The 14,319-nt window shown below is 41.0% G+C and overlaps 1 protein-coding gene across 2 annotated transcripts in view; it reads right to left on the bottom strand.

Moving 5' to 3' along the window:
* Positions 1-5,750: 5,750 nt before the first annotated feature.
* WDR27 (WD repeat domain 27) overlaps positions 5,751-14,319 on the bottom strand; it is a 197,687-nt gene continuing 189,118 nt past the window's right edge. Inside the window, exons 25-26 of one of the 2 annotated variants that reach the window (XR_005595768.1) lie at positions 7,971-8,034; positions 5,751-6,661 (exon numbers count right to left, since the gene is read on the bottom strand). Coding sequence is in view for 1 of the 2 variants with exons in the window: in XM_039528791.1 (XP_039384725.1) it covers positions 6,614-6,661 (48 nt within the window). In the remaining variant the exon portion in view is untranslated. The remainder of the gene's footprint in view (positions 6,662-7,970; positions 8,035-14,319) is intronic. The other variant, XM_039528791.1, reaches the window with a different exon arrangement.

The following is a 14,319-nucleotide window of genomic DNA, read 5'->3' as shown; positions in this document are numbered from 1 at the left end:
TCCGAAACAATGGAAGCAACGTTCACTTCAGATATGCACACGTAGAAGAATGAAGCATGTCCTATGTTCTTGATGAATTGTGGTAATTCTTTTCTTCTATTAATTCAACTGTTCCGGGAACTATTTGGAAGAATATAGCTAGCTCCCCACATTTGCCAGGGCTAACGAGAGAAACAGCAATTGGGAACCTGGAAGCAGCTCCGCTGGAATTGCCTGCCTTTGTGGTAGAACGTTGTTACCATTTCATGAAAGGCTCATAAATATCCAGCAACAGAGAAAATGCCACCTCTGAGAAGAAAACAGAATTCTATTTCTTCCTCATCTGTTCTGTAAATGGCAAATCCCATGAGAGCGAATAAACACAGAACAAACTGTGCTGTTGGGGCAGCTGGATTAGATGGCATTTGGAAAATATCAGGGGTCTGATTCTCTTCACTAATACTAGTGCAAAGCAGGTATAGCTCTTGTGATAAATGAAGGGAGGGGGTAGCTCCCTTTTATGGACACCCACCCAGACAGTTGCTTATAAAATCCCTCTTGGTAGCTGTTTTCTGCTTGCTTTACCTGTAAAGGGTTAAAAAGGCCACAAGTAAAAGGAAAGGAGTGGTAACCTGACCAAAAGAGCCAATGGGAAGGCTAGAACTTTTTAAAATTGGGAAAAACTTCCCTTGGTCTGTTTTGTTGTTGTTCTCCGGAGACAGAAGACAGAGCAGAGCTGGGACTATTCTGTAAAACGCTTTTTGTCAGGTACGGAAATCATCAGATCATACCTAAATCCTACTCACAAATCAGAAAATGTCTAGAAAGACGTGATTAGGTTTATTTCTTATTGGCTTGTGGACTCCTCTGTGCTACCCCAAATGCTTTTTGTTTTGCTTGTAACCTTTAAGATGGACCTCTAGAAGGTTATTCTTGATGTTTAATTTTTGTAAGTGGGTTTTTTAAATCTAGCAAAAGCCTAAGTTCCAGATGTATTTTCTTTCTTTTTGTTTTTAATAAAATTTACCTTTTTTAAGAACAGGATTGAATTGTTGGTGTCCTAAGAGGTTTGTGCATGTTGTTTAATTACCTGGGGGCAACAGCTAATTTCCTGTTTTCTTTCTCAGCTCTTCCCCGGACGAGGGGTGAAAGGGCTTGAGGATACCCCACAGGAAAGAATATTTTTTTACTTTTGGGTGGTGGCAGCATCTACCCATCCAAGGTCAGAGAGAAGCTGTAACCTTGGGAGTTTAATACAAGCCTGGAGTGGCCAGTATTAATTTTTAGAATCCTTGCGGGCCCCCACCTTCCACACTCAAAGTGCCAGAGTGGGGAATCAGCCTTGACAGCTCTATTGAAGTCAACAGCGACACATGGGTGCCAAATTGACCTGAAATTAACTGCTGGATGCTAACTAATGTGTCCAATTTAAGGGCCAACTCCTGCTCCTTTTTCTCATGTGCAGAGCATCACTGAAGTTAGCAGCTGAGTCAGGCAAACAGGGTTTGTACCCAAGGCCGTGTTTTCACTGCCCAAAACAGGTGGTGGTGTTTGTCTTTTTACAGCAGGATAACTAACGTGTGTTAGCAAAAAACTTGCAATTAGCTTTTATGGCAAGGTCAACACTATACCCCTTGCCCACGGGTGACCTCACCTAGCTACACAGAGGTAAAAATTACAGAACCACTAGGATTTTACAGTGACATAACTAATGCATGTTCATTATCCCACTGTAAAAAACTCCACCTTTTTTGGCAGTGAAGACATGGCCCATGTGTCAAGTCAGCATGGGACTGAGCTGCTCCACTCTTCTGAACCATCATCTTACCAAAATACCCCAGATTATCTGAAGGTCTCACAGCAACCTCACATTCAGAGCAGCAATGTATCCCTTAAAACAACCAATAACCGACCACAACCCCTGCCTTACCCCACTGCCAAGTAAGTGCAGGTGTGGGGTTAAGCATCTTCTCCTTAGCAACAAATTACTTTCATGAAAAATAAGTCAAACCTGTGAAAATGACCTACAGTTAAACTTCACCTTGTGGACTGAAATATCGGCTTCTAGTAAAGACAAGATACTCATGTTGAATATTTAGTGATTTAACACTGATGTGCAGCAGTTGGCATGACACTTTGTTGTAATAAATAACTCCCTAGGTGTAATCCCTGTTGTAGGGGTATCTATGGTTCATTTGACAAAAACAAAAACAAAAAAAAAGCACATGACCAATATGAGATATGTTATTGTCCTTTGAAAGATGCTCAAATCATTGGGCCACATAAAGACTACAGCATTATCATCCTTCAAATCCCTTCGAGGTGTCCCTAGCCTCTGTTTGCCAGAAGCTGGGAATGGGCGACAGGGAATGGATCACTTGATAATTACCTGTTTTATTCATTCCCTCTGAAGCACCTGGCACTGGCCACTGTCGAAAACCAAGATATTGGGCTAGATGGACCTTTGGTCTGACTAAATATGGCTGTTCTTATGTTCTTAAACTCTTATTTTCTGTGATGCCTACAAAATACCTGACAATGATTAGAGTGCTGGTGTGCTGAGACCACTGCCTCTCTTGCTAACCAATATTGTCTCATTGTTACCTTCTACTGACTCATTGGTCTGTCTGGTTCCATCTGTTGTGTACTGTCCTATACTTAGACTGTAATTTCTCTGGGGCAGGGAGCATCTTTTTGTTCTGTTTGTACAGTACCACAATAGATTTCTGGTCCATGACTAGGGCATCTAGGTGCTATGGTAATGCAAATAATAAATAATAGTAAGACTATTACTATTTCACAACAGTTCCTCCAGCCAGTTAAGGTGCAAGACTGATGTCCTCCAAAAGGACTAATCCGCCTCAACTGGAAAGATGGTGGCCATGATACTGGAAAGTGTGGGTCAAGAGACAAACCATCAGGTCCCCATCTGCTTGGAAGAGCCAAAAAAAAAGCATAAAGTAAACCCAGAGAACAACACTTAATTATAACTATTAATATTTAGAGAATCCAGAATAATCCTCTTAAAATATTTTATTTACTACAAAACTACACCAGAACAGGAAAGTCACCATATTTAAAAATCAGTCATTCTTATCAGAGGGTAAAAAGAAAAATCCTGTAATGTATAGTTGTGCAATATTAAGTAGACTAATTGTAGCTGTGTACTTTCCCTTTGGCTCCCTACTTGTTGTTATAGCCAAATGAGAGCACAAGAGGAGCACTGTTATTTTTTATGGAAGAACAAATGCCAGACTGTCATGTGGCCTTGTGTGTGTGTCTTCCTTGGTTTAAGACATCAGTTGTATGGAACATATTATAATGGTATTCAGGGCCCACCCAGCTGTCATCATATCAATGGCCCCCTGAATTAAACAGGAGCAGGACTGAAACCTAATGACCTGTTTCTGATCGCGTATACTTAGGTGCAATTCCACTGAACCAATGGTGTAAGTAGGATCAGAATTAGTTCCAAAGATTCCAATCATGTGCGCTTGGACAGCCATTCAGGAAGAAGGGTCTGCCCACGTGGATCCAATTGCAAGACCAGGACCAAAGTATGTAAAAAATGCTGAATAACAGAGGACCTCTGTGGCATTCAGCAGAACTTGCTGGACTGGAAAAATTAAGGTTACTTACTCGTAACTGGAGTTCTTTGAGATGGACTCTGCATACTCACACTCATGGCTTGTGCCAACTGGGTGCTGTAGGACAGTGGAATCTTCTAGTAGTAGTGCCCCTTAGGAGCACCTTACCCCTCTCCTTCCCTCCTGCCGCAGTGCTTGAGCATGCTCAAGGGACATGGCCATAGAAGGGGAGTTGGCACCACTGGTCAGGTCCTTCCAACCACTAAAGTGGATTATCAAACTACAGAATCAGGACTCCATAAGGAGCAGGTTAGGAGGGCAGGGAGCATGAGTATGCAGAGTCCCCATTAAAGAACTCCAGTTACAGGTAAGTAACCTTCATTTCTTCTTTGTGTGTCTTCTGCATATTCCCACTCGTGGGATAGTTTGCCAGTGCTGCCTATTATTAAAGTTGACTGACACATCATATTATAAAGATCTTATTTTCAGGTTCTTATAAATTTACCAAACTTTGACTGTGTGGGCTGACATTTTGCATGCTGGATGCCTACCTCAGGCTGAGGTATTTTTTAGTAAATTTCAGCCAAAACAGTTCAACCATTTCTGAGAACAAGGCTGGGGAAAAATAATTGCTTAACCTATATTGAAAAATTTTGGTAACCCTTTTATCTGTCCTATGCTGGATTCAGTAAAGTTAGTGCAGGAAGGCTCTGTGTCATTGAAGATCCTTGCACATCAGGGAGATTTATTCTAGGTAATTAAGAAGACCACCCTAACAGTATTTGCTATGTGAGTCAGTTTTAAGTAGCAACAGAACACCGAAGAAGTTCCACCTGCAGAAGCCATTGAACTAGAGCACTCCTCGCCAGCCCTGGCCACACACTCTTCTTAGATAGAAGCACCAACCTTCTGAGCTGTACGGGCAAGCTATGGCTCCTCCAGTAGAGAGGAGATTGTAGCTGCTTTGTGCCACTGGAATTTCATCCCCTCCTGGAGTTTCCACAGCTAGAACCTTGGTTAATGTCATCTTTGGTAGACCCTGGAGTGAACCTAGCCCACTGTACACGTCATTATGTATATAACAGGGCAGTCGGTCACTTTTAGGGCCAGGGGTCAGCCAGCACTGTTCTAGAGAGAAGCTCAACAGCCAGGTGCTGGGAATCAGCCAACCCAGCTGGAAAGTATCTAGTGATTGGGTCTGATTCCCAGCTGGAGGATACAAGTGAGGTCCCTAGCTCCAGAGAGAGCTGAGAGTACATTCTTCCGTGGCTGCAGCAGAAGGCTGCAAGAGGACAAGCTGGCAGAGGACAAGCCCCTTAAGCTACCAGAGCGCCCCACAATTTGTGTCAAGAACAGGACTGTTGCTTCTTGTTATTGTTCCACGTTTCCTTGTATTTGTGTATTAAAAAACAAACTGAGCCCCAAGGAGAGGGATACAAATGGAATTGGGTGTGGCCGATTGTTTGTCCTAGGCTGGTGATCAGGTCCAGCAGCCTACAATATACTATTGCACATATAATGTAAGATAACATGGGGACCAATTCTGATACTCTAAATCATGATGAATAGCACTTTGTTCCACAAGCAGTCCTGTTGACTTCAGTGAGACTATTTGAGAGAGTCAGGGTGTCAGAATCTAGCATACAGTAAGTGTATGGCTTAGCTCTGCAAGAAGCAGCTAAAGCTTATATGCAAGAGCACAGAATTAATGGAATCTAGAAACCTTAAAAGAATCTTGACTTTTGTGTAATTAAAACATCAACCTTCTTATACTAAATGAACATAAGTGTTGTGCATATAACCAAGGGGGTACCATCCACTTTTTAAATTCAATTATCTTGTGATATTGAAAAAGCTTACTGTTAAAAGGTGCATCTGTCACATTGCTGAGTTTTATTAATCTGTGTAGGCAGTGTAGAAATCCCATTTTTTTCCCTTGTGGCCCTGTAGGAAAAGGTCTGAGAAGCAAGTTCAGCTGTATGTAATTGGCCAGCTAAAGACAATTGAGCTGACAAGAGTAACGGAGTTTTATAAGACTTAATGATCCTTTGTCCTGGTAAGTTTGGATGGCTTGGCACCACAGTCCATATAAAAGGGTAAAGTTTTCTCAGCATCACACAATTCAGATAAACATAGGCCACAGTCTTAGATGTTCCCCATTTTTAAACAGACAGAGATGATGAATGACTCGAACACCAGTTTATTATTCAAAACAACATCCAACATCAGAATTTTCAAAGATTAGGGCAAATATAGCTAGAGATTGTAAAAAATAAAATAAAATAAAACCTCCAAAGCTTTCTCCCAGAACTAATTTTCTACTTCAATACTTTTCAAATTTTCTATTTCTAGAAATGGGGCACACCCCTACTGTCACAATAAAACTAAACGTAAGTAAATTACCAAACTAAAATATCAAGTTAGCTCTGTGAAGACAAAGCCTTTAAAATAAGAGTCTTTCCCCCATCCCTAACAACTTAACAGAATGGGTACAAGGGATAACAGAATGCAATAAAATGGATGTAAATCAGATTGTCTCAGTAATGAGGACCAAATTCTGCTATACCCAAGTTACTTCCAGTAACCTCATGGGAGTTGCATAGATATAAACAAGGGACCAACATGACTCCTAATGTCACTTCATTAAGAATGAGGAACTCTCCTTAAAAAAAAAAAAAAAAAGGAACATTTCAAGTCTTTAGTTATACACAGAAATTTTAGCTTTAAACCTGGATCACTTTCTATTTTAACTGTGTCACCAACCTACAGATAAGAGACTCCAATAGAGCCTTTAAGCATGCTTACCTTTAAGCATGTGAGTAGCCCCATTGACATAAATCCTTCAGCCTTTACTGTACTGAGGCCCGAATGAGTACAATTGTACCACACTGTATCTTGTCCTTATTTTTCCAGTGTAAGTGACATTATTTCTACAACTGTAATTTAAAAAGGAATATTTTGTGGCTTGCACAGTTGCCAATCTCCTTTCTCTCAGCAAGCTGTTATTTCCAGAGCACCAAGGCCAGCGTTCCACAGGCTGGCAAGCATCAAGGTAGAAACAACTGGAGTTTGCCATCCAAGGTGGCTGTGGTGAGCTGTAGTTCAAAAAGAAAAGAACACATGGTTTCAATGGAGTTCTTTTCAGTGAGTGAAGTTTGCTTAGATGAGCACCGACATGAATTACATAAATTTAGGATGTATTTAAGCTACTCCAATATCTAGAGGTCCAGAATTCATTTTTAAAACAGTTTATGATACAGGTTTAATTAATCCAAGCTAGTCTGAAAATTCCAGTTTTATTTGGATTTTTCCCCAACTGGCTATTTTCAAGTTTGGTGCAAAATCAGTTACCACAGTTGGAAAACCAAATTATACATATAAATCATGCAGAAAATCAAACAGGTAGGGGGTGTGAGTGAATGAAAAAGCTGTAACAAATGACAAAGGAACGCATTCATTATTAGTAAAGGTACATATGAACAAATATGTTTTGCACATTAACTAATTTTTACTGATGTTAAATACAGTATAAGGATTTCCTCTGGGTGAAAGAACACTGAAAAAGGAACAAACTTATGTAAAAAAAAATACTTTAAAGATGTGCATTTCAGAACTCTATATTGTATTTATTCCTCACCGTCATCCTCTCCTTGGTAATAAAACCAGAGTACACAGCACATTCTACAATTGCATAAACAGAACCTTGAAGTGCAGCTGTGGTCAGAAAAGTGATGTACAAATGGCACCTGGTATTCAAGAGATCTACACCATGTGTGTATCCAGAGTCATATCTGCTCATTTGAATGACAAACATCTAACAGTCTGTAATCCACACTGTAGCTTGTGCTCTAAGCAATCCATCATGATTGCTCTCACCAAGGTCACTATTGTCTCACGGTTGGACAAGTGACATGGCTCAAGGCTGACTTTGGTTGTCTTCTCTTCTCCCTGTCCTTCAGCATCCTTTTCCACTATCATGATTTCAACCACCACCTCTATGCTAAGACTCCCTTATCTATTCTACATCCCTGCCTTTTTCTGTTAGTTTCCTCATCTGTGACCTACTCTCTATTGCATCGCCATGAAATGTCAAACCAAACATGGCGAACATAAAGTGTCTTTTGGAAATCCTCATTTCTCTCTTCCTCTTCAATCACCATCAATAATTTCACTATTTTTGTCATCCAAGTTCACATCTTTGTTGTCATTTGACCTCAATCTCTCCTTTTCTTTCTATACCGTCTATTGCTAACTCTTGCTATGTCTTCCTTTATAATATGGCCAAAATCTGCCCTTGTCTCCATGCCTACTGCCCTAATCTGTCATCTTCACTGCTGCAACCTCAAAACACACCACATCATTTAAATCTATGCAGCATGCTGCTTCTAAAATCATATTCTTTACCTGCCATTCCAGCAGTGTCATCCCCTTCTGAAAGTCTCCATTGGTTCCCTCTCTACTTCTGTATCTGAATATTGGAACGATGACAAGTATATAAAATATCTACAAGTTCTAGCCCTCCTCCTCCCACATATCCTTTTACCCTCCCATGTTGTCATATGTTGAATATAAATTGTAAAATCCTCAGGGCGGAGACCTCATTTTTTTTTATACACATAATGCATACCACTGCCTATGGCATTGACCAATATGTCTCACTGTTCTCCATCTGTCTGTAGCCATCTGTTATTTCTTGTCTTATACTTTGATTATAAGCTCTTTGGGGAAGGGAGTATCTTTTTGTTCTGTGTTTGTCTAGTGCCTAGCACCATGGTGTTCTGCTCCTTACGTGCCGTAACTGTGGCTCCTAGGTACTATAGTAATGAATGTGATAATAGTATGATGCTATATGATGTAGGACAATAATATAATATGCTTTTATTATAATTTACTCTTGTCAGCATTGCAGAATCAAATCAGCTCCAGGAGTGTGAGATAGAATTAAGATAACCATTCAGTACAATAGAATCTAACTGAAGAATTCTTATTGCTGGTGATGATGTATGAACCAGAAAGAATCCAGTTTCAATTTCAAGGCCAGCAGCTAGACAATTTCAAACTAACTGAACTTGATACTGAATTATTCAAAGGCAATAAACAAGAAACATCATAATACAGTTTTAGAATAATTTTGCAGGGTATACCTAAACTGGAAAGATTTATCAGTTTCAAAGAATTGATACTCTTTCTATAAACCTCCTCTATTTTCATTGACAAAAACCACACAGCTTTTGAGATTAAAAAGATTTTGAAATTCCAACAGTTTCTTTCAATCAACACTGATGTTTACTTATGCAGCAAAATGGCTTATTTGCAAAAACAGGGCTGAAAAAAACGTCCTATAGGTTGAGTCTGACATCCAACTGAGCTGTTTTCCAGTTTTACATTCCATTGCTGAAGGATATGACAAGCCAGTGATGGAGAATTTCATCCCAGCATGTGAACGATCTTAAAAGAATTAGAGACTAGTTCTCAAAATTCCCCAGTCAGGCTAAATTTTGTACAGCTTAGATGAAAAAAAGTATTGCGTGGTTTAAGCTTCTGCAGGCATTTCCACATGTCAACAAGAAAATTATTTTTCCATGTGTGCACTCCCCTTTCCACCCCCCCCTCACCTCCCACACCATGTAATCCTTATAGTTTCATAAACAATGACTAAAAATGCAACACTATTTACTACAGAGCTGCCAAGTTTGAGCCAGCAGCTGAAAGATGATTTGTACGGGGATGGAAAAAGAATGTACAGGGTTGGAGCGAGATCAGGAGTCTGTATTCATGAGTTATGTTTGAGTGAGATCTGGTTAATTTTCATAAGAGAATTAATTTAGATAAACTACTGCAAAACTGGCATTTAAATGGCATTTCCACTCAGCTGGTGTACATTAGCACAACTGGTAGGCAGGGACTGGCTGACACAAGAACTGGAAAGGGGATCTGGAGAGACTGCTCACTGGTTTGAATCCAATCCAGGTTGGAAGAGAGCAAAAGATGTTACCATCTGTCCTCTTTACTGCATCCTATATAAATTGAGTTTGGTGGCCTCACTCCAGTTGCCAGTGTAGACAAAGGCCCACTTCACAATTGGCAACCACACTGGAAGTCTCAGCAGACAGGCTAAGGATGGAATGGAATGGAGACTGAACTCTTCTTGTACTTGAATGTGGTGCATCCAGATCAGAACTGAAGCACATTAGAGGTGCTGAGGGGAAGCTTGCACTCAGGCATGTAATGCCGTTTATATGTCCCCAAGCACTAAATGTAATGTCCGCCTTCCTACACGACTTGACATCCTCTCTCCATGCTCTATTCTTTTCATCACTCATCAAAAATTCGCATCCTAACCCATTTTGCCTCTTCCCTCTATACCTCTAACAACACTGCCTCTTTTCTTTACTGCTACCATTCCCAAGTCCTTGATGGCTCTGCCTTCTCCTTAGTGGTCCCTTGGTTTCTCAACTCACACTGGCTGTAGATTAAAAAAAGGCTTCCCCCAACTTCTGCTACTCCCCTGGGTGCATAGTTGCCTCTTCACATGTGCTGCCACCACTTGTTTTAAGAGGTGCAGTGGGAAGACAGTTTAGGTCGGCAGGAAGCTTTAAAAGAAGTCAGTGGCTGCCAAAGGAGCTTCCTGCAGAGAAGATAGGTGTTTGGCATCCTTGCCCGATGCCTGATGATCCTCTGCTTTCCCTTTTGACACTCCCAGGGTACGTCCAGACTACCCGCCAGATTGGCAGGTAGCGATTGATCTATCGGGGATCGATATATCGCATCTCATCTAGACGCGATATATCGATCCCCGAATGTGCTCCCGTCGACTCCGGAAGTCCACCAGGGCAAGAGGCGGAAGCAGAGTCGAGGGGGGAGCCGCGGGTCGATCCCACGTCGTGAGGACGGGAGGTAAGTCGAAATAAGATGCATCGACTTCAGCTACGCTATTCTCATAGCTGAAGTTGTGTATCGTACATCGACCCCCCCACCAGTGTAGACCAGGCCCCAGTTGCTTCTCCTCCACCCTTTCCTTCCACAGGCCAATCAGTGGCAGAAGAAGGGGCAATTCTTACAATATGACACTGCCCGCTGTGGCTCTTCTAGGACTCTGTAGCTTCACAAACCCCAACCACCACTGGGGTATCTGGGGCACAATTTATGTCAATGTTGCACACTGCTTTGTGTGTCTCCTCCCAGGACTGTTGATAAAAAGCAGATTTCAGTATCCAAGTCTGTCAATACAGCACCTTTTAAGAGAAGTGAATGAGGAAACCACAGCATGTTTGGAGGTTCAGTTCAGGTAGGCGCAGTCAGAAGTCCACATGATTAATTGTAACTCATCCAAACCCTTGAGTCTGCAATGTTTTCTTGTCTGTTTCAGGTAGTTCTATAAAGGTACCCATCATTGTAGTGCCCAGCTACTTACTGAGCTGGACATTGTTCCAGAAATCACAAAAGAATGATTTCTTGTGAAATTTTCACCATTTCCTGCTTCCAGGCTGGTGCATGGAAATTATTTATTTTTTTTAAGTTATACAAATTACTGTATCAAATCTCATAAAAAGTTGGCTAGTATTACAGTAGTAGGATTAAGAGTAAAATTTTCAAAAGCATCTAAATGATACAGGAGCCTAAATCTAATTAGAAGTCAATGGGTCTCATGAAAATGGGACTTAGAAGCCTAAGTCACATAAACACTTTTGAAAAATTTATCCTAAGTCAAATTTTACCGTAAGGTCACATAGTGAAATCATAAAGTATGGTTCTACTCTGAAAAGACAGTATATTAAAAACGACACCTTACTCAAAAGACCTACTATTTGTGAGTATTGAGACTTTACTCTGTTAACTTTACTGATTAATATATACTTTTGCCACTTTTTATTGCTAGAAGCATAGGATAGGCAGAAAATACAGCTACAAGTGTGTATCCTGGATTCTATCGACAAATTTGTAATTAAATAAAAATTGCAGATTCATGTGTGTGTCAGAAAGAGCCCATCTTGACTTTCAGACTCTATGATGAGATTACACAGCTAGAAGTTAGGAAAAAAAGTAACTATAAAATGAGCACATTTGTTGTGGAAATCACTGAAAGACAGAGGAGCCCAGGATGACATTTTGACAGAATGTTTCTTTTTTCAGAGTATACCTACATTTTAATTAATAAAATACCTCATTAAATTTTGGTAGAGTTAATTGCAGTTTGTACTAATATAGATCATGAAGGCTACTGAGTGTTCAAGCCACAGCTCCTTGGATGGTTCTGAATCCAGACACTGGCAGCTATTAAAATTAGGGCTGAGAGAACACACTCAAGTATATTTAGAATCCATTCAAATTTTGAACAAAACATTGATTCTTTTGCTTGAATGTTCTGTGAACAAAACTTCTTCAAATTTATACCAGTGTGTGGTTTCTAGGTACACTTAAGCTACTTTAGCAAAAATCTTTCAGTAGACAGAGGATCAGAGAGTACTTCCCATTATTCTTGCATGTGCAGTCAGCACAGAAATGTAACAGTAACAAAGAACAGAACAAGAAAGGAGCAATGGGGGCACTAACAGGAAGAAAAGTGGCAAGATAAGGACTGAAAAACTGAAGGTGTCTGGAAAGATTCAGAGGCATATTTCTCAACTCATTAAGGCTCACAACGTGTGACAGACCCAAATGAGGGGCACAATCCACACACACATAAAACTTAAAATGGTGTCTGATTCACACCTTTAGTGTAAATAACTAACACTTCAGTTTCATGATAATGCAAATGTTTTTCAACAATAAAAGTGAGGTGATATCAAATTTGTGTGGAATGTAGGTAACCTTGCAACTCAAATGTGCAATGTCCTTTGATATGATGTAAACTCAATTGGTAAAGTGAGATGACTGGTTTTGCATCTATTGTTCTGGCAGGGTCTGCAGACATATCTCCATTGCTAGAATGATCAAAACTGCCCTGGGATGCTAGAACTAGGGGTGCTGCTGCACCTACGGCTTAAAGTGGTTTCCACCATCTACAGAGTTTACAGTTTTGTTCAATGGCTTTCAGCAGCCCCACTACAAAAATTGTTTCATACACCAATGCACGTCCCATAACACACCTTTCAAGATCCCTGGGTCCTACACAGACCTATCACAACATGTGGTGTACCTTTTCCAGTGCACTAAATGTCCCAATAGCAACTATGTGGGTGAAACCAGACAAATCCGACACTCTCGGATGATCATTGGCTGTCCAACATCTTGACAGATGAAAGGAGACGTGACAAAGTCGGTCCCTCAGTGGTGCTTACCAATGCTATGGGAAAAGAGCCTGATGTGCGAGTGGCAAACCTTCCCCCAAAGGCTACAGGTCCACTTGCCAGACAGAGGTTGGAGCATACTCTGCTTCCTGGCTCACCTGTGGGCCTCAGACTAGGTTCTCTGATGGCTCTCCATGGTAACTGCACCAGCCTTAACCTGGCTTCTCCAAACTGAGTGATTGTGGGCAGGATTTTCCCAATTGTCAGTGGGAATGCTGAATTTCTTGAGGCCTTGCTTGACCTATATCGGAGCTTTGTTTTTCCTCTGAGTTGAGGCGGTTTTTAAGTTGGCCATAGAGCACTGCCTTTGGCAGACGATCGTGAGGCATGTGCTTATGTCCCAACCAGTGAAGCCTGCAAACGTCCTGTGTAGTCCACATAGACTATAGATCAGTTCTCTGAAGGATCTTGTTATTGGTGATCCATTGGTCTCAAGTAATGAATGAATGAACTCACACAGGAAAGACAAAGATAAAAGACCAAAATACCCTATCATCTGTGGGCGAACATTTTTCACAAAGCGATCACTCTATATCTGACTTATCAGTCCTCATCCTCAAAGGAAACCTGCACAAAACTTTCAAAAGACAAGCCTGGGAACTTAAATTCATAACTTTGCTAAACACAAAATCATGGACAGAATAGAGATATTGGATTTATGGCTTATTACAACAATTGGTACATCACACTAATACGTCCCCCCAACCCCCCAGCAACTTTTCTCCCTCTGCCCATGACTGGAGGCATGTTAATGGGCCACTTCACCTTGAATGGTCCCTTGTACGTATTAACTACATATGCTAACCAATCTGTTCAAATCTTTTATATAACAGTGACACTTTGAATTAGTTTCCCAGACCTAAAGACGAGCTCTGTGTAAGTTCTAGAGCTTGTCTCTCACATCAACAGAAGTTGGTCCAATAAAAAGATATTACCTCACCCACGTTGTCTCTCTAATCTATACTATGTGATTAACGAGGGGAGAGAACTTCAATTGGTGCAGCAGAGGTTTTGCTTGGGGAAGTATAGGAAAGACTGGATGCTTATCCAGACCTATTCGAATTCTCTCACTTCCCATCACCATGACCACTAATGCTTGTTCATTTCCTTCCTCCCAATGCCACCACCCCACAGCTTCTTCTGCATTCCCACTCCCCCATATTACCCATGCTCATGGCATCACCCAGTCGTGCAAGACTCCATTGGTAATCTTCTGGGTTCTACAATTGCTGGGTGCAGGTGCAGGGTTTTGGTGCAAATTTGTGCATCCTGGGACTTTCCCATTTAAAAGAGGGGCCCCAAAGTTCAGAAGGCAACTGTGACAGTAATTACCTGAGTTCAGATTTGGTGGGTGGCTGGGAGGAAAACTAACCAACACAGACCTGCCAGAGAATGCTGAACATGAGGTGCATGAGTGGCATGGCACATGTGTGATAACTGCATCTTTTAGAAAAAGATATTCA

Source organism: Mauremys reevesii, linkage group 3, assembly GCF_016161935.1.
Source record: "Mauremys reevesii isolate NIE-2019 linkage group 3, ASM1616193v1, whole genome shotgun sequence".
NCBI classification, from domain to species: Eukaryota; Metazoa; Chordata; order Testudines; family Geoemydidae; genus Mauremys; species Mauremys reevesii.
Note: the sequence above shows the minus strand (reverse complement) of the source record. Positions and strands in the feature narration are given on the sequence as shown.